The sequence below is a fragment of the Desmodus rotundus genome, chromosome 1 (assembly GCF_022682495.2).
Source record: "Desmodus rotundus isolate HL8 chromosome 1, HLdesRot8A.1, whole genome shotgun sequence".
Lineage (NCBI taxonomy): Eukaryota > Metazoa > Chordata > Mammalia > Chiroptera > Phyllostomidae > Desmodus > Desmodus rotundus.
Genome location: NC_071387.1, coordinates 131100544 through 131124571, shown reverse-complemented (window position 1 = coordinate 131124571; position 24028 = coordinate 131100544). Strand labels below are relative to the sequence as shown.

Below are 24028 nucleotides of genomic sequence, written 5' to 3'. Positions count from 1 at the left end.
CTTGCTCCAGATCTTAAGGTGGTGGCTCCATGCTGGGAGAGACAAGCCAAGAAAACTGAAGACTACCGTCACCCTCCTCCATGGAATGATCAGCTTCGAGAGTGTGAGTGTCTCTTCGAAAGCAGTGTGCTGTGGCTCAGATTTTCTTCTGGGAGAAAAAGCAGGCCATAAACATACAGCTCCTAATTTCTTCCCAGAGGAACTGGCTTCATTTGCAACCCTGTATGAAGAAGTTCGAGCCTAAGGTTACTTTCAAAAACAAAGAAGGTTGTGGTGAAGGGCAATTGGAGAGAGAGGCTGAACTGTAGGATGGCTAGTTGGAGGAACCCTCCCGGGGTCGAACAAATCCCACTGACTATGAACCATTCCATCAAAAGAGCCCAAATTTGATGGGATTAGTCTTGGAGAAATTCATTCCCTGGGGCATTATTTAAAACAATAGAGCAAACAGTCTATAATTAGTAGAGCTTAACAGTTAGGCGTGATCAGGGAAAGAGACAGTCAAAGAGAAGCTTGCCAAATATTTCTAATTACCATGTTGATTAGTTACCAGTGTCCAGAGGCCTGGGGACAGGGCATAGAGGGGAGGCAGGGGAAGCTGTTAGAAAGAAGCTTTTGGGGACAGTCAGAAAAGTGCCTAAAATAATTCCACATCCTGCAGTTCTGCATCAGTCTGGCTCACTTGGCACTGAGTGTTGGAGGGTGTGAATAACGATGCTGGAGGGAGGGGAGAAAGACAGACTAAGATGAGGTCAGGGGGTAGGTCTGCATGGGTCTGCCCTTCCTTAGCTGTTTGCTCTGAAATGAATTTCAGTGAGACAGTTTTTCTCGCTCCCCCACTTCATCTCGGATGTTCTGAGCCTATTTCCTTTCTAAAGTTTTTATAATGTAAACAGTATGCAACTTACTGACTTATCACCTTTTAAGGAGCCTGTAGGTGAAATGTAAGTGTTCAATGGGCTTAAACATTCACGAGAGCGCGCGCGCGCACAGTGCAACGCTTCATCACTTTATTCTTTCATCAAACCAGCCGTCTCCTGAAGCCATGGGAAATCACGGTGCTTTGGTACCTGGAGAGAGGTGAATGCATAGGCACATCTGCGATTTTAATTTTCGACGAGCCTTTCTTTAAGACGACTTTACGGTCTTCCCCATGGCAAAGCCTTTCACTCTGATTCAAAAACAGAGAGTCTTCCCAAGGGCCAGCGTGGATCCCACACACTCGGGCATGCTAAGAGAAAACACAAACAAAACCCCTGCTGCGCATGACCCGGAACGCCCCTTTATTAGACTGAGATGTCAGGTGCCGGGTAGTTTTGCTAACTGTCCCTGTCGAGAAGGAGAGTCTAGTGGACGGAGTAACATCCCTTCTTCAAAACCAAGGCTCCCTCGCGGGGGTCTCCCGACCGCCAGGAAGAGCGGGGCGCAGGGCGGACGGAGAAGAAGAACCTGCGGGAGCGACCCGGCCGCGGCCCGCGACCCCCGCGACCCCCTCGGCCCCCCGCGCTTCGGCCGCGGTTCCGGGAGCTGCCGGCCGTGTGTCCGAACCCGGGGCGTGGGGTCGCCGCGCTCTCAACCGGTTCCAAGCCAACGGTGGCGCCTGAAGCGGGCCCGTTGGGAAATGAAGCTGGTGCCGCAGAGGTCCCCAGCCGGGACCCCCGGGCTCGGGAGCGCTCAGCCGCGGCCCGGAACGGAGCTCGGGCCCGGGTCGCGGGTGCGAGGGCTCAGCGCCGCGTGGGAGCGCTGGTGGAGCACCGCGATGGCCGGGTGGTGGCTTCTGCATCCACGCGTGCCCGGGCTATTAGAAAGCACGTGCATAGCGCCGCAGATGTGGTGGCGTGTGAGATCAGAGCCAGGCGCCGGCAGAAGGATGCTTCGAGGCAGGGATCGGCTTCACGGTCGGTCTCCCAACCAGCTCCACGGGAGGCAGCCCCAGGCTCGGTAGTTTGGCCTCCCTGTGCGCGAGTGAAAGGTGACGCGCCCACAGCGTGCCGCGACAGAGGGCGGCGTGCTGCTGCAGGAGCCTCTGAGAATTTATGAATGAAGTACAGGCTTTGTCTGGATCGTGTAAATATCAAGCTGTCAGCTATTATATTTATCAAAAGAGAGTATCTGGAAGAACAGCCAACTAGGAAGTTTTATGCAATAATGTAACTGCAGAATGATGTTAGCAGTTAAAATCATCCCCTCCTGCCCTGGCCCGTGTGGCTCAGTTGGTCGGGCGTCCTCAGCAAAGCCAAAGGTCAGGGGTAGGGCCCAGGTCTGGGTTTCTGGTTGGGTCCCAAGGTGGGGGCACACGTGGAAGGTGGCCAGTTGGTGTTTCTCTCTCCTATCCACGTTTCTCTCCCTCTCTTTCTCCCTATCTTCCCCTCTTTCTAAAATAAAATAAAATAAAATAAAATTTAAAAAACCAAAACCATCCCCTCCTCCCTGTGTGTATGGGGCTAAGGTCTTCCCCTCTCTTGGACATGAGAGAAGTGTCTGAGAAAAGTTGTCACCAATTATAATTGTTTTGAAGGACGAATTAAATGTTTATAAGTTAAAAAATAAAGGCATATTATGAACTCAAAAAAAAAGAGGTAAACCTAGAGTCAGATGTGACCTTGCACAAGTCACCCCGTGACACTCAAGCTTCCTCAAAAATAAATTAGAAATTATTAAAGGACTCTCTGAGTTCTGAATAAAATATTACATGTGAGTGAAAAATCTTTTGCCAACTACTAAGTATATTAAATAGATATAAAGCATGTTGCTGCGACTGTCCCTGCAGCTGGATAAATAACAGCTCCTTGAGGTTCTTGTCTTAAGTATACATCTCTTTCTGAATCTTCAGTACTGCTGAGTAACACTGTGGCCCAGCCGCGGGATGCAGCCCCGTCTCTGCTGTGCTGCTCTGTGCTTTCCTTTCTATATTATCTTTTGCAGGAGAAGTGGTGAAAGTGAATACAGGAAGGAAAGCACAGCTAGCATTTACTCAGTGTACATTCACTTCACTTAACTCTTACTTTCACTTTTACTCTGTAGAGTGTTCTATATGCCAGATTTAAAAAACTGTTAGGAAAATTGTCGACTAAACTGTAAATGTGAAATAACTATGAAAAATTGAGCTGAATTATAAAGAGTGAGTTCAAAAATAAAAAATGGTTTGATGCATTCAAAACAGTTCTTCATTATTGACTCCAACTCAAAGTTCACACCGTGTAGTTCTAGTAAATGGAAAAGAGAAAATCAGTACCGATATCATCACATGCTCAAATGAGTTAGGACATTGAAAATGACTCAATAAGCCACTCAGGTACGTGAAATACAGCCCAGTGTTAAGACTGTAGAAAGTCTTAATAATCATATAAATTCGATGTGTAAGTCTGTTATTTGAGTCTTGATTTCCTTAGTTTTATCTTTGTTATCAAAATATCACATAAAATACATATAAAATAATCATCTCAGGGTAAATGGCAGCTTTATTACATTGTATGTGTGCATTTTATAAGAAAATAACAAGCCCTATTTTTAGGACATGTATTTTTACACCATGTAATAGTCATATTTTGTAATGTCATCTCTGTCTTGGCAAAGTATATTCTTATTGAACATTAATTGCTTATCTATTAAAAATCTGCAAATTAGTGATACACATTTCTTTCTAGGAATCATAACTTGGAATCTCCTCTTGTTGTCTCATTATACATTTCTCCTTTAAAGAAACAATTTACCTTTTAACAAGTGAATGGCCAATTTGAATGTGGAAAATGTTTTGAGACTACTGACTGAATAGGAGCACGGAATGGGCAATGAGTCTTATCTGTAAATCTAGCCCGACTGTTCCCATAGCTCTCAACCTAAATATGCAGTACAACTTTAAAAATACATGCTCTGTACTGTAGCTTTAATATTAATGGGCCCTATTTCTGATGAGCTTCTTAATTGTGTGGAGAAAAAGGTAGACATAGAGTTCTGAAATCTTTCAGTGTATCTAATTTTAGGATTGTAACTGGGTTATTTGACTAGATATTGCTATTTAACTTTTGTTTGCAAGTTTATGTGTAAGTGCATCAAATATTTTTTGTCAGAGAATAGAACGGTATTTGCCAGGACCTGGGAGGAGCTTAGAAATGAGGAAATGTAGGTAAAAGGGTACAAATTTTCAGTTATAAGAAGAGTAAGTTCTGAGGATCTAATATTCAGCATGGTGACTACAATTAATGATGAGGTATCGTGTACTTGAAAGCTGCTGAGAGTAGATCTGCAGCATCCTCACCAAAAGAAAGAGTTAACGGTGTGAGGTGAGGGATGTGTTAATTACACAGTCCAGCAGTCATTCCACGGTGTACATCAAATCCCCCCATTGTACACTTCAAATGTTTACACTTACATTTGCCCATTATTCCTCAATAAAGCTGGAAAAATACAACATAAATTTTAAAATAGATTTTATAATTATTGTATAATTATTGTCTATTCATTATATATAGCACAGTATTTTTTATTATAAATATTTATAGGAAAATACCTTCAGATTCACACTCCTGAATTCCATACTTTCTTTCCAAGGCATAGTGTAACATTGTGGGATCATCCCTTGCTTTAATGAAAATCGTGGCAAATGAACCTCAGTACTCCTGAAGATTAGGAAGGCAAGGAGTAAAAGATACTTTGTTAGTTACAATCATTTTAGCATCCCTCGAGGGCAGGGGTGTCACACTCATTTTCACCGGCGGCCACATCAGCCTCTTGGTTGCCTTCAAAGGGCCAAATGTAATTTTAGGACTGTATAAATGTAACTACTTCTTAACTAGGGGCAAGGAGCTCAGCTGCGGGCAGAAACAAGGTGCCAGGCCGGATAAAACACGGTGGAGGGCCGGATTCAGCCCGTGGGCCTTGTGTTTGCCTCCTGTGGTCTAGGGAATGTAGGCAGCTGAGTCCTGTCCATGATGATGGGACCCCTCATCTGCAGGACAGAGAGGAGGTGCCGTTGTTTGAAGGTCACCTGGTAAATAACCAACCCATTAAATCCCTAAGTATCACCAAGATCAGGAGTCAGGACTGGGTGTCTGTACCTCCAACTCCTTGCTGTCCTTTACAATTTGCTCACCGTGTTCGATCTAACTTGATTTTCAGGGAGAAGACAGAGCGCCATGATTTGCCTCAGGCCTACCCGTTGCCTAAAGGACTCTCTGACCAGTTACAAAAATAAAAAATAAAAAGGTAACTAACTTAGCTTCTGAATTTAGTACATGCTCTACACTCAAGTCAGACTCTCCTTCCCTGCACACACATTTTCCCCTCTGGAGCATAAAGCTTTCTAGATAGATTCCAGGGGGAAGCGCAAAATTATTGTCCTCAAAAAACAACCAAACAAAACGAACCCCAAGACCCCAAACCCTTCAGTACTCACTTATTTTCAGGCTTATGTGACTTCTCATCCAAGCAGTTGTTGGCCAGTTTAGGTAAGATAGGACAAGTGTCTTTTCCTGAAGCCATCACTGTCAGGAGTGATGGGAATTCTCACCTGGAACTTCACTCATCCTTTAGGCTGATTGTGATGACGTCGCTGCCTCAGAGGTAACAATGTCCTGCTAACTTCATAGTACTCGTAGGCAGTTGATTAAAAGTGTAGGCCTGAGAGCTATTTTCAGTGGTTTTTTTATACCCCTTCTTTTGTTTTTTTCTTGGAGAACAAAATTTTATTCTAAAAATAGATCTCAGTAACAATGAAATGGCAAAAGCTGGTCATTACAATAAAAAGAAAAAAAAGAGGAATTTGCTTTATAATTTTTTTTCTGAAAACTACAAGATCATCACTCTCATACACTGCCAACTGTCATTTATCTACATTTGAATTACTCATTTTATGAATTATCCAAAGAAATTTTAAAATCATTGATTGGATTCTGCCTAACATCCAGATATACATCTGGATTGCTTTTATCTCTAAGTAAATACATTCTCAAGGAATGCAAACAAAATTGAACACTTGCTTAATTAAACATAATTAGGAAGATAAATGTGTGCTTAGGAAACATGCTCTAAAGCAAAATATTGGTTTGAATCACTGTTTTCCTCAATTTTTGCACAACTCAAAATGCCTGTGGTTTACTTTGACTAAGATAGAAATACTATCAGTATTTAGTATGATTAAATGCCACTTTTGTTGAAACTTGACCCTGAGTTTCGAGTGCTAGAATGTAAACTGTAGAACTGAAAACACTCCAAAATATGTTTGCTAATATTGGTGTCCGGGGGTCCCTAGAACTGTGCCTTTTCTCTCCATTAACACAACGTGTATGAAACTGCCTCTTCTTCAGCAAGGGAGGAAGGGGAGGGACCCGAAGAATACGCAAATAAGGAAGCAGGATGTTTCCCATCTTAAAAATTCCCATTTGAAACGTCGTAAGAATTTATACCAAAATACATTGATGTTCTAGCATACAAATGCAATTTTCTGAAATCTTTCAGTAAAATCTACAGTGCAAGAAAATGCAACATTTTTACCCTGTAAAATGTTTAGTACCTTGAGGGGAGCTCCACAATCTTTTTGCTTGATAAATAGGGCATTAGTCTATATTTCTGACTAATAGAGCTCTAAATGTTGTTTTAGAAATCATATATGGGGCTTTTTAAAAGTTACTTGTGTTCACACAACAATAAATATTGCTAGCTATTGAAAGCAGCTCGTGATGATAGTCTCACAGTAGCAAGTCTAACTTCTTATTTAATACTAACAACTACGTCTTTGAAACATCCTGTTAGACATTGCAACTTGCTGATATTACACAGAGGAAAAAAAGATAATTGTATCAACTACCATTGCAAGCTCAAATGAAGTTAGTGAAAATACAGGCTGTCCAGTGGCTCTCTAAAAGGGCTTAGCCCTGGTCTTGTTTCTGCTTTTATTTGATCTTTTTTTTGGTGGGGTGTGTGTGAGGTGGATGCATTTTGTTTCTAAACCAAATACTAAGCGTTAACACATAAAATACTGATGCTTTCTGAAGACACTTAACCTAAACTTAGGCTTAAGATGTGGTTTGCTCATACAATTTCTGCTGTGTGGCATTAGTAATTAGGACACATTCAGCTCTGAGGAGCACTGCTCTGTGTGAGCAGTCGAGACAGTCAATATCCCGTGTGCTGTTACGAGAGCCTTACCTGAAGGCCCAGGTAGCATCGTGCCCTTCCCTGGTGACTTCCAGTAACTGGCCCTTAATTTTTCTCTTTGTGTATTACACATGGTTGATGTGTTCCATTTATGTTAAGCCAACTATTAATTAGAAGCACCCTTTAAAAATGTGAATCAAATTTGCTTAAACCCAAACCAATCCATTTCACCCCCTAGTATTTGTTATACTGTATTTTAGATTATAAAAACTCATTTTAAAAATGTATTAATTTGAGAGAAAGGAAGACATCGATTTTGATGTTCCACTTATTTATGCACTCATTGGTTGATTCTTGTCTGTGCCCTGACCAGGGAATCAAACCTGCAACCTTGGTGTGTCAGGAAGATGCTATAACTGAGTTACCTGGCCAGGGCCAAAAACTCACTTTAATAAAGTTACAAGTGAGGATGTGCACTTAAATGACTAAAACAGAGGTGGAGGGTTATTACTGTCAATCCTACTAGGCAGCAAGTAGGAAAAATGTTAGGCTGAGCACAAAGAATCACTGCAAAATATACTGGCTCACTGGGTGGTAACTGAATACATACCTGGCAAGTTCAGATACCTATCCTTAGAACTGGATAGAGAGAGGTTTAGAGAAAAGTAATTTTCATAGACAAAGCTTTAGGAACCTTAAATATTGAAATGTTGGCTTCTATATATATATTAGGATGCAACAGAAGCCAGAATATCTGTGTGGCTTCCCCATATTAAGGAAACAACTATTGCATAAAACGAACCAGGAAGGTGGCGGGAGCTGGGGGAAGGGATAGGAACAATCTGTTTAATGATGTAGCCCCTCCGGCAATAATGCTCTTCAGAAGCCGAAACTTTCACTAGAAAAAATCAGCATGGTTTACACGAATATGTGACATTTAGATTTCTGAGTGATTATCTTTCCTAATGTACTAAATCTTTTAAAATCACCTCTCATAAATAATCTCAGGACCAATATCCAGTTACCTATTTAAAATATTTTTCTTTCCTTGGTTTTAACAACTTCCTGAAAGCGTATCTGAGATGAAAAAAACAGTCATTTCAATTTGATTAAGGACTGCCAAAATTAATTTTATTTTTGCATTCTTTATGAATACAAAGCAACCAATAACCATTTTTCTCTTCTTTTCCCACTAAATTCTTAAATCCAACTTCAATGACCATGTAGTTCACGAACAACTGAGTTCAAGTACATTACCTGTATAGTTTGTAATCGCATCCTAAATAGTTTTGCTTAATTTATTTTGTAAACTATAGTCAACTCTCGGAACATCTTAAGTAACCTATCTTTAGAAGGTTTATTCCTCCTTTAATAAAAATGAGTAATTTGAAAATCCATGCAGATGTGACATTTTTAATACTTCCTTAACATAAGGTAAAAAAAACAGTCTTAGGCAGGCCACCACTAAAAAATTAAATATACATGGTAATTACACAGGTATGGTTCACATTCAGAATTGAGTGCATGACCAAGTTGGTAAGTCGAAAACAAAGTTAAATTAAAGACAACAACAAAAAAGACAAAACAAAGTTGAAGTTATGAATCAATATATCTCCGAAGAGCTTCTGCTATGTATTTCTGGACAAACAAGTGGAAAAAGCCATCAGTATAAACCTATTTGAAGTTTAATCTCTTATCCTTAAAAAAGCCTAAGAGTTCTTAGAACACAGATGCATCCAAACTAAATCTGGATGCATTTGTAATAAATAGTTTAACAATTTATGTATCTCATTAGGATTTTTTAATGGAATGTTTTGAAACCAGTCATAATTCATTGCAAAATCAGAAAAAGAAAACAAACTTTTGAACAGCATGTTATAATGACCTAGACAAAACTGATTATCAACTAGTTATAATTAGCACATGCAAGAGATTGAGAAATTAAATGCTCTGCTCCCATTAAATATTTTGTCAGATGTGAGAAAATTCTAGATGTTTCTATCAATCACATTCATCTCACCATATATTCAATTTTATTTAAAACAAGAATACAGGTCTTTCTCTCCAGATTTTCATGTTTATCAGTGCAAAGTTAAACAAAGCAATTCAGTAGAAATGGTTTATTACAATATTATTAAGAAAGGTTTATTCCTTAAAATGTACTAAAAAATGTCCAAGTCGTGAGAATGGTCAACCTCAATGGCTTCCTCTGCATCCAGCTTTGTCTCCCCATGTCCTTCCTGCGGCTCCTCGAGAGAGGCCAGGGCCTCGTTTGTGTCACTCGCAAAAGTTTCGCGTGATGTATCATCTTCTTCTTGAAAATTTAGACTTTTAATAGCTTGTTTCATCTTTTTCCCCAACAGCTGTGTTCTCCTCTTCCTAGCAGCTTTTTTATTTTCATATTCCTTTTGATTTTCAATGTAGAAAATGTCCTACAATGAAGGAACAGCTTCAGTAAATAAGAACTACCATTTATTAAAGGTTTGTTACTAGGCAGACTCTTTCTTTACATTACCTCCATTTCTCACAAAAAACAAGCCATTATTTTTAGACTCATAATGAGACACGGAGTCCAAGATATTAGATAAGTCCCCACTGCAAGAAGAGGACAGAGCTAAGATTCAAATTCAACTTAGTGTTAGGTCGAGGGCCCAGGCATATCATACCACAACACATCACCTCTGAAATATTTCCAAATGGAAAGGCACGGTAGAAAAATCATGTTGTTTAGGATTTAAATGAAATATAATTCATCACAACAAAACAGAAATCTTTGGAATACAGATTTTCTTTGAAATACCATCACCACATGTATCGCACATGCTAAGAAACTGAGTCATTCCTGAATTGTGTGACTAAGTATGATAATGTAAGCTACACAATGAAGGAACAATTCTACCCCTTCAAAGCCATTAGTGTAATTCATGTGTGACAATGTAAATCTTTTATCACACGGCACAGAAATAACAGTCAGCACTGGAATACATTCCAGGATGCAGAGAAAGGATTCTACAGTATGAACATATGAGATTCTGCCCTGGCTGGCACGGCTCAATGGATTAAGCGCCAGTCTGTGAATCAAAGGGTCCCCAGTTCGATTCCCAGTCAAGGCACATGCCTGGGTTGTGGGCCAGGTCCCCAGTTGGGGGCGTGTGAGAGGCAACCACACATTGATGTTTCTCTCCCTTTCTTTCTCCCTCTCTTCTTCTCTTTTTAAAAATAAATAAATAAAATCTTTTTAAAAGGAAAAGGAAAATCTGAGATTCTTTTAGTATAGAGTTTCTGAAATTTCGAGTTGGCTAATTTCATGTGTGGTGACCTACATGTACTGTAGAATGTTTAGTAACACACCTGACCTCTACCCACCACCACATACCCATTTCACCCCCAAACTGTGATAGGCAAAAATATCTCTAGGCATTGCCAAACGTCTTCTGAAAGGCAAAAATTACCAGGGGATGAGAATTCTTCAGGCAGAAAATACATTACCATTAAAATAGTATACGGAGAATATAAAATAACATCCGGAGCCTTGATACAGCTAGGTAAGTATGGTTTCGGAGGGTAGGTCAGGGAGCTAAAGAGAAGGCCAAAATGACTCAGCTAAGACAAAGAAAGTTCAAAGGTTCAAAACAAGAGGCTAGTGTAGGCCAGACACACTGCCACCCTATTACCTTCTGGGAAGGAGCTCCTAAAGGCTGTCGCTGATCCAGCCCCTATTATATTTTTAATGTACGCAAGGTGCATGTCCCTGGTCGTTTATAAAAAAACACTATAGAGGAAGGTGACATAAAAGGGGCCTTTCCTAAAACTTACACTAAATAGTTATAAGCAGCACACAATTAGCAGAGGAAGAAGTAAGGAACCCTGATGTTAAGGGGGTAAGGGAAAGCTTCGGAATATGGGGGTTTTAATGAAAAGGAGGAATAAAAGTATTCGCTGAAGAAATGAGGAGGGACTGAGGCTGAAGGAAGAGGACAATTACTTACGTGACGAAAAGTTCTGGAACGACAGAAAGGTTAATTAAGAGGAAAATGAGGCTAGCTGCCATTTACCGAGTGAGTGCTCTTACATGCCAGGATTATGCAAAGCGCACACGTTTCGAATTCTCGCAGGAACCTTAAGAGGTGGATATTATCTTTCTTTTCAGATGAGGAAAGTGAGGCACAAGATCACAGAGCTAACATGTGAAGGTATAAACTCTTAACCCATATATAGTTTCTCCAAGTCCATATACTTACACCTATTGTGTTACCTTCACAAAAATGTGATAATTCACAATTCTTTCAAGCGTCTACTTACCTTCAGGTGGACAGACAGAAGCTACAAGTAAAAGTATTTTCATTTATGTGGAAGCACAATCAAGTATCTTAATAAAAACAATTCCAACTAGTCAAATGCTTGGCAACACTAAGTAAAATTATGAGGTTCCCTTTCCCTCCAAATACGGCAAGCCTTATGCAAAAGAAACGCCACTCCCATGGGTTATGACTTGAAACAGAATTGGGGGCTGGCCCAGAGAACATGTTGTTTAAGTTGTTACAGCACATGCAGACACCAGATAATCTGTGAGCACTGTCCCCGCCCCCCCCCCGCCCCTTCACGTCTCTGTATACTTTACTCCGAGGTAAGAACCTGAAGTAGATACTATTTTCAGAGGGAGACCATTATAGCTGAGCTTTTTTTAAAAAATTGACTTTTAACTATTCTTACTCTTTTTTTCTCCATAAACTTTGCAGTTTATAAAACAAAAATTAAAAGTAGAAGGTCACATACAAAACAAAATCAAATGGGAAAAAGGAAAGCAAGCCCCACTCAGTTTAGTTCTGGCTTCCAAGTTTTGCAAACTGCAATTTTCAACAATATAGCAATGTGAAAATATAACATAATCATTTGTGTGGCATATGAAATTACCTACAATAAAATTCCATTTGCCTTCAGGTACTGTCCTCTAATAACAAAGGTATTCAATCCATGCACACATGGAAAATTTGGAAAAACACAGAAAAAAAATATTGAAAGCCAAAACATTTATAATCCCTCATGACCAAATCATTAGTTAACAGTTTTGTATTTTACATACCAATCTATTGTCCCATACCTATTTTCTTTATAAATTTTTATTTTACCTCCTAAAAAAATTCAGTACTATTCCATTTTTTCATTTCTTTAAAATTGCTTCACAAAAATAGAGGCTACAGCACAGTCCTTTTAAGAATGCCCCCCAGGCCATGGCTGGGTAGCTCATTTGGTTAGAGCACTGTCCTGATAACACCAAAAGTTGCAGGTTCAATCCCCAGTCAGGGGACATACAAGAAGCAACCAATGCATGCATAAATTGGTGGAACAGCACATCGATGTTTCTCCCCCTTCCTTGAAAAAAAGAATGTTCCTATAATTCAACATTTCTCTATTATCAGACATTCCAAATATTCCTATTATTTGTTATTACAATGCAATGTTTCTGGTAGTGTAACATAAAAACCTAACATTAAAATCCCCTTCTTTATAATGAGTTAGAAAAACTGAATTTCAAACACATGTGATTCAGTGAAAACAGCACAGGTACTTTTGAAGTCAGTGTTCTGTGGTATCCTAAGCATATCATTTTTATTACTCTTCATTTGCATAACAGGGCAACATCCACTTTGATAGCCCGTGGTACAGATTAAGCCATATAAATATTTGGCCGATGCCAGGCTAACGGTGAATAAATGCTATTTTCTTCTCTCTTGTTCAGTTACTCACCAAAAGCTTTTATAGATATTTTATTTAATCCCTTTATAGCACTGTTAAATAGGCAGGGCACATATTAAAGTCCCCACTTTATAGATGAGAAAATGGAGGCCAAGGGAGAGCAAGTGATCTGTAAGTGGCAAATTTAAGATTAAAACACAGATTTTGAATCTTAAGAGAACTGTATTCATCACATCATTCTATTTCTCTGAAAACACTGACATTTTGCTATCAAACGAAAACTCAAGAAAAATGTTCTTTCCAAGTACACACTATCAGGGATTATATTGGGGGAGGAAGGAGAACATTAAGGCATAAACTGTTCTGCCACTCAACAGTTGTGCACCTAAGGAAATTTACATTGTTACAAATTTATGTTATCGAAATAATTATTCCGCCCCGGTATGGCTCAGTGGCTTGAGCACTGGCCCGTGAACCAAAGGGTCACCAGTTGAATTCCCAGTCAGGGCACATGCCTGGGTTGTGGGCCAGGTCCCCAGTGGGGGGCATCTGACAGGCAGCCACACATTGATGTTTCTCTCCCTCTCTTTCGCCCTCCCTTCCTCTCTGTCTAAAAATAAATAAAATCTTTAAAAAAATAAATAGTTGTTCCAATAAGAAAAAAGTTACTGACTACAGATTTCAAATGTGCAACAACAGTAATACTTCCTATAGCAATTTCAGTAACAGGCCTTTAAAGTGACTCAGAAGTGAACAGCCAGAAATCTTAAGGAAAAACCCAACATTGAGGAGATGCGAAATATTTGCACATCAACTCAAGAAAAATGGCTTTTATTTATGTCATCATTAGCATCATAATCAGTATGGCTAAAATATCTTCCTATTGTCACCCACTCTAATAATAAAGAGAATATAATACTTCTCAAATATAGCAGCTGTCTTGCATGTGTACACATTTTTCCAATGTAAGAAGTTAGAACTCTTGATCATTTCTACTACATGAAAATCATGTTCCTTGATTAACAAATTAAAAGATAACAAATTTTGAGCTGTGAAACATCCTCATTGTAGAATTCCCATACAAGACATTCTATTAACACAAAAATGATTAAGGATACTGAAGTGCCTAGCTTCTAGTTTATAAGAAATATTGGAGGCAGAGGAATGAACAAAAATTCACAAGGAAACAATCACTAGAATATAGCACATTCTTTTTTTTTTAATCCTCACCCATGGACATTTTTTCACTGCTTTTGCAGAGAGAAAAAGGGAGAAAGAACCATCGATGCAAGACAAGCACTGATTGGCTGCCTCCCATACGCTTCGGGACTGGGGATCGAACTCACAACCTAGGTAGATAATCATCTTGGACTCTTCGAAAGGTCTAAATCATAGATGAAAATGTGGGACTAGAAAGATCAAGAGGTATAACAAATGGAATGTGAAAATCTGGACAGAACCCTGGTTTGGGGGAGAATAGGGTTAAAAATATATTCTTGGAACAATTCAGGATGTTGGAGTAAGGTACAGAAATTGGATGATACTATAAAATTGTTTTTATTTCTTTTAGGTATGGCTATGTAGGATATTGTCATTATTATTGACAGGCTTGTTAAAATAACTCGGGATGGGTGTCATAATGTTACCTATCTTCAAACAGTACCAAAAACAACTGTATAGAGTAAAGTAAGAATGTCAAACTATCAACAACCCCTGAATCTAGGTGGAAGACATTTGAGTTCTCATCCTATTGTTTTCATTTATTCCACATATTTAAATTTTTTCATTAATAAAAATTGTAGGAGGGTACAAAAATAATTACATGCTAAGAAATTAGGAAAAGTTTTCATAAAAGAAATCTTGATCTTGGCTCTGAAAGAGAAGAAAAAGAGGAGGCAGAGCTTTATAAAAGGTACAAGTTTCACTTGAAATGGGGCTGTGACAAAATTGGCCAATTTAAGACAGAGCAGTTGATAAAGATTAGTAGAAAATGAAGCCAGAGGCTGAATGGAAGTCTGATTATTATGGATCTTAAAAGTCAAGAACATTATCATTTTTACCTTAATTTGTTCTTCACTGATACTAGGAGTGTTTTTCAGGAGATTCAGGAAAACTCCACCTGGTGTTCTTCTTCGACTACCATTCTACAAAAACAAACAGAAAACACAGGCTGCGCAGATTCCTCCATGAACGGCCAGTGCACCCGAAACAGAGACGTGCTAAGGTGATAAGGTCTACCCTGACCACTCCAGCTTAACTGCAATGCCCCTCCTCTATACCTACACTCGATCTATTTCTCTTCTCACAGCACTTTCCACTTTCTACTGTGTTTGAAGATATAACATTTATTTTTTACAGACTGTCTCCCTCCCACCCCCACTACAACATAAGCTTCCTGGGTCTAAAATAGTGACTGGCACATGTCAAAAAAAAGTGAATTTGGACTTGTATCTTCCCAACATTCAATAGATTTGCATTAGCTCACTGGAATATAATTTTAAAAAATTGATAAACTGCCCTGACTGATGTGGCTTAGTTCAATGTCCAGTCAGGGCACGTGCCTGGGTTGCAGTTTGTCCCTCGATGGGGACGTGTACAAGAGGCAACTTATCTGTGTTTCTCTCTCACATATCAATGTTTCTCTCTCTCTTCCTCCCTCCCTTCCTCTTTCTCTAAAAATAAATAAACTCTTTTTTAAAAAATTGATGAACCTGTAACTTTGTGCTCAACTAAATAAAAATCAAAGTAACTTAACAACGCCACCCACAGGGGGCCGGCACGTTCAAGACTATTATAATTTGTTTTGGTTTTGACTTCAGTAATCTCTGTTCACAGGCTGTTGCCAGTGCTATAGGTTCCGATTGGTACTATTCAGGTTCCCGAGGGGCAGTAAGAAGGGAGCCGTTCAACCGCATCCTCGCCCGGAGATGAAAGCTGAACTAAATGAGATCTGTGAAACCCTGTCAAGGGTGGGCTGCCGCGCCTGTGACCCGGCCCGGCCACAGATGCTGTCGCTGCCGCCATTCTGCAACAGTCAAGTGTTTGTAAGCCTTTTTTCCATTATCGCTTCTCCCCTCCGAACGAGTCTTTTGGACATTTTTTTCCTATTCACCACCACCACCCATGACATTTTAGTACTCACAGATATACTATGTATCTACTGTGCTTTTCACATAACTAGATTTTTTTCTTTTGTCCCCAAGAACCAATTTTAAAGAACGTGTGAATTAAATGAACCAAGAGTAACAACACGCCCGCTCCCCCCTACTAAGTACTGGGCACTGTGGTAACCACTTCACTCCCATCGTCTTATCTAATCCGCACACACAGGATTAATTCCCATTTTACAGCCCCTTCTGAGGGGACTGAGGCCCTGAGAAGTCAAATCGTTTTAGCCAAATCTCACACCGGGTAAGTGGCAGACCCAGAACTCAACACAAGGACCCCCAACCCCAAAGCCCATACTCTTAAAATACAAGGTGAGTGTGTCGTCTGCACACTTACGGGCTACAATTCAGGTATGTTTCTTCTAAGTGATGTATTAAACTGACCATACTTAATTTTTTATTGTCTTTGTTGTTAATAAAGTTTCAAACTAATAACTAGCGGTAAGTTTGTGAGCCAACAGTCAGAGACAAATTTATTTTGCAAAAAACCACATGAAGCACAATTCAAAGTAGAAACAACGAAGCCATTCATCTTACCATTATAAAAAGGCCACCGTTTTGTTCAACTTCTGCAGTTTCCATCAGAAGTTCAATTGCCTTTTTGTTCCCAATTATACTCACTACTCGGGCTATCAGATCTTTCTTTGGTTCCTGCAACCTGGTAAGAAACAAATACAGTAATATTAACTTCTTTATTTGTTGTATAAAGTGGAATAAATCTACCTTAGTCTTCAGTTTAGTCCTCATCTAGAATTAAAATCCTATTCTATTAACATCTGCTTTTCAAAATCTTCAATATTTAACCTTGAAATTAATGACACGGAAACATTCCTATCTTGGGTCACCCAAGGAGTAGTAACCTTAAGGTTCCATCTCAAGTCTCAGAACTGGCCTTATTGGATTACGATGAATTTCAAAATAAATGTACATGTAAACCAAGGGGAATGCAAGCCTAAAAGCAAGCAAAACCCATCCACTTTTGTCAAAACAAGTAACAAACATACACTAGCTTTACATTAAGCTTGACACCATATCATCACTCCCCCACCTCCCCATTCCACCCCCACTGCCACCATCCCCACCACCATCGCCATCCCCACCAATGCCACCCCACCCCCACTACCCCTACCACCCCAAACCCCTCCCCCAATCCCCCACTAACCCTACTCTACCACCGCCACCCCCAACCACCACAAAAAAGAACATAAAAAAAAAAGGGAAATTATTAAGCCTGAAAGTTAATGCTCATAACTTCAGAGCTATCTGGGAGCTTTAAAATGGATAGGATTTTTCCCTCACAGGGACCCTACTTCAGAACAAAGGATACAGCTAATATTCTCTGATGGCTCACTATAGCATAAGCACAATCCTAAGAACTTACATGCATTGTCTCAGTTAATTCTCTCAAAGACCTGATGAAATAGGTACTGTTAGTTTCACTTTACCACCCAGAGGGAAAAGCACCGGGAGCCTAAGTGACACCTGCAACCTCAGAGCCCACACTGCAGAGGTGGAGGAGGGTTAACACTGCAGAGGTCCTACCGCTCCCCTCACTAGAGCTGGCTCCAAGCTTCTTCTCCACAGGGGGCGGTGCAAAGAGCACTCAGCTAGGAACAAAGGGACTCAGTTGGGTTCCAGGTCCGACATTTATTAAATTTGTGACTTTGGGCAAGCTACACAACTACTGGACCTCAGTCTCCATATCTATACAGTGAGGGCTTTTGGTAAGTTCCTTTCCAGCACTCAAATTCCAAACTGCCTATTTAAAAAATCCACTACTAGTGCTGACAGGCCTGCCTGGAAAGTAAATACTGGTTTTTCTACTAGCTATATTATTCTTGACCATATTTGTTTTCAAATTTGTGACACTGTTCATTAATGATTTAGAGCTAATGAAGTTAAAAAAATTGAACTTGTTAAAAATACATGAAATGATATTTACATCAAACAATTCTACTCCGAGGTATTTACCTGAGAAATGGAAACACATGTCCAGCCCTGACTGGTGTGGCTGAGTAGGTCAGACGTTGTCCCTCGAACTGAACGGTTGCCTGTTTGATTCCCAGTCAGGGCACATGCCTGGGTTGCGGGCCAGGTCCCCAGATGGGGGTGTGTGAGAGGCTACCAGTCGGATCAATGTTTATCTCGCAAGTCTGATATTTCTCTCCCTCTTTCTCCCTCCCTTACCCTCTCGCTAAACATAAATAAATAAAATCTTTAAAAAACAAAAGAGAGAAATAAAGAAAATACATGTCCAGTGATCTACATGTGAAAGTTAAAATAACATTATTCAGAGTAGCCAAAACGTGGAATAGCCATTCAATATTGATATGTGTATTTAATATTGGGTTGGCCAAAAAGTCTGTTATGTTTTTTTCCGTATGATGGCTCTAGTAAGCACTTAGTTGTCTTTAACATCATTCCAAAGTTTTTTTTTTTTAATTTTATTTATTTATTTTTAGAGAGTGGGGAAGGGAGGGAGAAAGAGAGGGAGAGAAACATCAATGTGTGGTTGCCTCCTGTGTACCCCCTACTGGGGACCTGGCCTACAACCCAGGCATGTGCCCTGACTTGGAATCAAACCAGTGACCCTTTGGTTCACAGTCCTGCACTCAGTCCACTGAGCCACACAAGCCAGGGCTCTAAACAGTTTTGCTACGCTGGATTGTGACAGTTGTCACATCAGCATGCATTTTAAAAAAACTTATCAAAAGTGGTGAATTTTTGTGCAGCCATTTTAATATTGAAGATGGAAGAAGATACGCAACATTTGGTGTATTGTACTTATTTCAAGAAAGGTAAAAACAGAACTGAAATGCAAAAAAGATTTGTGCAGTGTATGGAAAAGGTGCTGTGACTGATTGAATGTGTCAAAAGTGGTTTGTGAAGTTTCTTGGTACTATTGACATTTCGGCCAAATAATTCTTTGCTGTGGGCTGTCTTATACATTGGAAAGTGTTTAGCAGCACCCCTGGCCTCTGCCCACTAGAAGCCAATAGTGGGAGGTAGCCGACATACTCAAAATATCCACATAAATAAAGTGAATGGTGAAAATAAAAAATGTGTCTTTTATTTTATGGAAAAAACTAAACAAACTTTTGGCCAACCCAATAAAACAAACATTGCAGTAAATAAGCCAGGCACAAGAGACCTCACACTGTATGATTCTATTAGTATGAAATGTCCAGAAAATGCAAATTTGTAGCTACAGAAAGTAGATTAGCAGTTATCTGGGGATGGGAGCAGGGGTTAGCTTTAAATGGGCATATAGGTAGGAGGGGTCTTATTGGGGTGATGGAAATGTTTTAACATTGAGGGTGTACAACTGACAAATTTACAAAATTATCAACACTTGAAATGGGTAAATATTACCACGTGTACAATATGCCTCAATCAAGTAACAAAAAAGTCACGAATACTTATTATACTAAAAAAAAACCCCACACAATTTAAAAAGGTATGTTTTTATCTGAAGAGCTCTATAGCACTAAAAGGAAAGAAAGACTTGCTTAAAAGCCCATAAAAGTTTTCAGAATTATTCTATCAGCCTGTCCAAATTTAATAAAGTCCAATATAGTCATACAACCAAATAAGCCTAGAGTTCATTCCTTAAATTAAAAAAATCTTAAAAAGTAACATTATTAATGTATGTGAAATCTATTTTATTTCCTATAAACGGAAGATAGTTGGCCAAGTGCTCATTTGTAGGAAAAATTTAAATGCTCACCTGAAAGTAATTTCGTCAGCCACTTTCTCCTGAGAATCATCCTCTGTGATCTCATACCGGCCTTTGTAGTTCATTTCTAGTCTATCCCCTAGCCTGTCTTTGACAGGTCGTTTCCGTTTGAGATGACCTTGCCCATTTTCCTCTTCCTTTGAGCCTGTTTTCTTGCCATCTTGCATATATTCATCTAGCTCTTTGTCTAATTCTGTTGTATGCTGAGACTCCCTCTTAAGTTTCTTAGCGAGCAAATAATTGTAGGTCTCGGATTGTCTGCTTTTGTCAATGTTGCCTTCCATTTCCAAGATACCGAGTTCAGTGGCCACTGCATCTTGATTCTGCTCCTGCAGCACAGCACCCCATATGTTGTTAACCTTCTTCCCTCCAGCAAAAGGCAGCTTCTGGCTGCTCTGGCCAAACAGAAAAGGCTCTGGTTTGGGAGGGGGGTTAAAACATTTCTGTCGCTTGCGTTTCCAAAGAGAGCTATCATCATCTGAATCAGAACAACTCTCTTCACTAGAGTCCACACCTTTAACAGTCCGATAATGGGAGACCGGTGCACAGGTTGCTGCAGTGCCCTGGAAAGGCCTCCCTGCACTTTCCCCACCTAGTGCTTTCTGCAAGAGAAAGGAAATAAATCAATTCCACGAAACACATCAACCCTACCCACCATGTGCTGTTTAAAAAGAAATTATTTAGGGACTCAGCTGGACCATTTTGTAGCAGAACTGATTTCAAAAACACCTCTGAATCCAATTCAGTCCCTACTTCTCTAAAGGTCCACAAGGAATTTCCAATTTTAAAGGCACAAACTCTTCTTTCTGTAACTAATGCAGAATCTAGTTCTAAGTCCTCCTTCTAAAAATTACCAAAGCCCTTCATTCCCACCTTCATTGAAGATTTTCGGTCATTGTCAGAATGTTTGAAAATGACATACACACTAATTGTTACTAGCAATTAAAATAGAGTTTCTTTCTTTCCAAAGATGCCCTTTCATTCATTGAAACACATCAACTTTCTTTTTCAGTTTTTTGACTATAATCCTCTTAGATTAGACAGTAAACTCTGGGTAGAAATCCGTGACATACTACTTTTAAAAAGCAGATCCCATGGCATTAAATTTACCAAATCGTGGGTCAATCTATGTAAAACAACTTGAAAGAGATTGTAAAACAGAATACGTTGGTATCACTTACACGCAAAAGATTCACCTTTGCTTTTGGTACTGAACCCTGAAGTATCGTTGAGCTATTTTGTGCTGGAGATGAGGGCGGGGGTTGATGGAAGTCAATTAGGTAGTCTTCCTCTCTTCAAAAAATAATGGCAGCTAACATTCCTCAGGCTGTACGCTCCACTGACTCCTAACACCCACCCTATCAATGGCGTAGCACTCTCCTTCTTAGTCTAGAGACGGGGGCATTAGGCTAAATAACCTGCCCTGAGCACCACAGTGGCGGCTCTAGGATTCGCAGCGGGCAGCCTGGCACCAAGACAAATTCCCATTTAGAAAGCTGGGACACTAATACAAAAATAGTGGCCCGTTATTGCCTGACAAAGCGAGGTCCGATGGGAGCATTTTAGACCAGGCCCCTGAGCATGCAATGAACTTCATTCCTATTCCTCCATCTCCCTATCTGCTCGGGGCGAAAATGAGGTCCGTAGGCTGTTTTGGACGGTGCCCCCTCCGGAACATCCCAGCGGCACTGGAGTGGGGCACTGGGGGAGTGTGGAAAACGAAGAGCCGCTCACGGTGGGCGGAGGAGCAGCAGCCGCGAGCCCACGGGTCCCTCCTCTCAGCGAGGGGCCGAGCTCCGGTGCGCCAGGCCCGCGGCCCCCGCCCCCCGCCGGCGCCGCCTCGCGGCCCGGGCTCCGCGCGCGGGGCCCAGAACCGCCCGCCTGCCCTTCACGCTCACCGGCACCTGCAGCGGCCTGTCGCTGGGTGCGACCGTCATGTCGGAATCCGAGTCAGAAAGCTGTCCATCTTCCATGTCGCCGGTCTCCTGCGCCATGTTCCCGCGGCGCGGCGAGTCTGGGGAGCACTTCCGGTGCGGCGGCGGGAAGGTCCGCCGGGCGGCGGCATCTCGGGCGCCCCCGCGAGGGGCTGCTCACGCTCCGGCCGCCTTGGAGAGTGTGTGTGTGGGTGTGAGTGTGTCGGGGCCGAGGGGTCTCTTGCTGGGACGCGGGCTCCAGGCTGACGGATACGCACGATCACTACAAACTAGTCACTTGCACTACTCCAGGAATACGTGTCCTCGGCTTCCCCAGGACTTTGGCGCGATTTCCTCCATAGCTGGTTTTCGAGCAATCCTAAACCTGTGCACGGACCGAGGTCCTCTGGGATTCCTCCTCGGCCTCACCCTTTCACGTGGATGCCGGACGTCCGGCTTCCATTGTTGCTGCTGCGCAATCTAAGCTATTACCTGAGGTCACTGACCTGCTAACACCTCCCGGGGTCTCCCCTCCACACAATGAGGCCCAGCCCTCGGCACCGCAAACGGGGCTCCTGGCCTGCGCCTGTGTCCCCTCCAGTTTTCCGGCTCCGCAGCCGCGGTGGCGCCGCTCACGCGTTTCCTCAGGCGTCTTTGTTCCTTCCAGGCTCAAGGCCTTTGCAGTTGCTGTTTCCGCTGCCACGCAGCCCCCTCCAGCCCCCTGAACACCCTATTCTTTGCAGATGATTCAGGTTTCTGGTTGAATGTCATTTTCTCAGAAAAGCTGCTTTGACCGCCGTCAAACAGGAACCTCTATATTGTCACTCTCCAACCCTTTTATTTTCTTCATGGCATCAACAGTCACATGCATATTTGTTTTATTCTTTGAGTTTCCCACTAAAATGTCTGTTTTATTCAGTGTTGTTTCCCCCAGTGTCCTGTCCAGTGACTGCTTGTATGTAATAGGTGATCAAGAAATATTTATTGAATATTTTCTTACATAAAGGGGATCTTATTATTTGTACCTTTTACTATTGTGTAATGTTTTAAAGAAATAAACAATTTATCCTAGAAATAAACAATGTAAAGAAATATAGCAATTTATCCTAGACACCTTTATGTACCTAAATACAAAGATCTAGTTCCATTTTAATGACTCCCTAGTATTCCATTGCATGGAGGTACCATTATCTATTTAGTCTCTGATAGTGTACATTTAGGCTGTAGCTAATTTTGCAATTAACATATTTTTGCAAACTTGTTTTATTATTTCCTTAGGATACGTTTCTAGACTGTATGTGTTGAGAGCTAGGAAAGAGGGCTAGCCAATTTTAAGCATTGCTAAGCAGAAAACCTCTTGAAGGTCACCAGAATAGATAGGGGAGAGAAACAACATTGTCGGCCAAAGTAAGGGTAAAGGTAAACAATACGTGATTTGCAGAGGGCTTATTCTGAGTTACAGCCAATTAGAGGGCCATAAAACTGTGGGTGCCAGACTCATCTCGGGTCTGGACCCTTATCTTTAAACTGAGGGTACAAATTAAGTGGGACAGACAGATGGTTCTTATCAACAGGAGACAGACAGATAGTTCCTCCTGACCCCAGAGCTATGCAGAGATAACCACAACTCCCACTTTTGTAACTTGCTTGCTTGCTTCTCACCGTATAAAAGAGCTAGCCTGTGAGCGTTCGGCGCGACTCCCCTTTGCAGCCTTAACGGGCACCCTGGGAGTTCGCCCCTGCGCAGGTAAAAATAAAGTACCATCTAAGTGCACTCCACACGTCTCCATTTGATTTTCTGCTCGCGTACGGGATACAACATATGGAAAAGAATGAATATAAGTTTTTGAAATGTGAATTTAAGACATATACAGGAATTTTTTTTTAAAGATTTTACTTATTTTCAGAGAGAGGGAAAGGGAGGGTGAAAGAGAGGGAGAGGAACATTGGTGTGCAAGAGAAACAATTGATTGCCTCTCAGACAACCCCACCCGGGGACTGGCCCACAGCCCAGGCATGTGGCCCTACCGGGAATGGAAGCGGTAACCTTTTGTTTCACAGATCAGCACCCAGTCCACAGAGTCGCACCAGCCAGGGCAAGACATATAAAAGAATTTTAGAAATCACCCCGTCCAATTCCTTCTTTTGAGAAATGAATAGAGGCTATAGAGCTAAGCTATTGAAGAGCTGATTCTTAACTCCAGGTCTCCTAATTCTTGGACAACTTTACTGTTTTACTTTTCCTACACAGGATTACAATCTCCTTGGAACTGATTTCTGTATCGTATGAGGTAGGAGTCAAATTTCATGCTATAATTTGTGGTATGGGATGCAACTAAATATCATATAATGTATAGAACAGCCTCCCTCACCCCTGAAATACTTTCTCCAAATGTTTTCCTCTAGAAGTTTTAGAATTT

At 41.0% G+C, this 24028-nt stretch overlaps 2 protein-coding genes and 1 long non-coding RNA gene across 4 annotated transcripts in view; 1 reads left to right on the top strand and 2 right to left on the bottom strand.

Moving 5' to 3' along the window:
• LOC139440278 (uncharacterized) overlaps positions 1–5177 on the top strand; it is a 72038-nt gene extending 66861 nt beyond the window's left edge. Inside the window, exon 3 of the long non-coding RNA XR_011650372.1 lies at positions 5119–5177. This is a non-coding gene — a long non-coding RNA (uncharacterized lncRNA). The remainder of the gene's footprint in view (positions 1–5118) is intronic.
• Positions 1022–5481, bottom strand: SPMIP10 (sperm microtubule inner protein 10). Its single transcript, XM_024571505.2, has 3 exons — positions 5396–5481; positions 4511–4619; positions 1022–1231 (listed from the first exon to the last, which is right to left on the bottom strand). Exons 1-3 carry the CDS (start codon positions 5479–5481, stop codon positions 1022–1024), a joined length of 405 nt encoding a protein of 134 aa, XP_024427273.2.
• A 2718-nt stretch (positions 5482–8199) lies between these two features.
• Positions 8200–22190, bottom strand: PHAX (phosphorylated adaptor for RNA export). Of its 2 annotated transcripts, none has more exons than XM_045204539.3 (5): positions 21600–22190; positions 19687–20297; positions 16497–16617; positions 14853–14936; positions 8200–9527 (listed from the first exon to the last, which is right to left on the bottom strand). In XM_045204539.3, exons 1-5 carry the CDS (start codon positions 21687–21689, stop codon positions 9258–9260), a joined length of 1176 nt encoding a protein of 391 aa, XP_045060474.2. In that variant the 5' UTR covers positions 21690–22190; the 3' UTR covers positions 8200–9257. The 2 variants fall into 2 exon arrangements, with proteins under 2 accessions (XP_045060474.2, XP_024427332.2); XM_024571564.4 differs by having other exon boundaries at positions 21594–22167.
• Positions 22191–24028: the final 1838 nt, after the last annotated feature.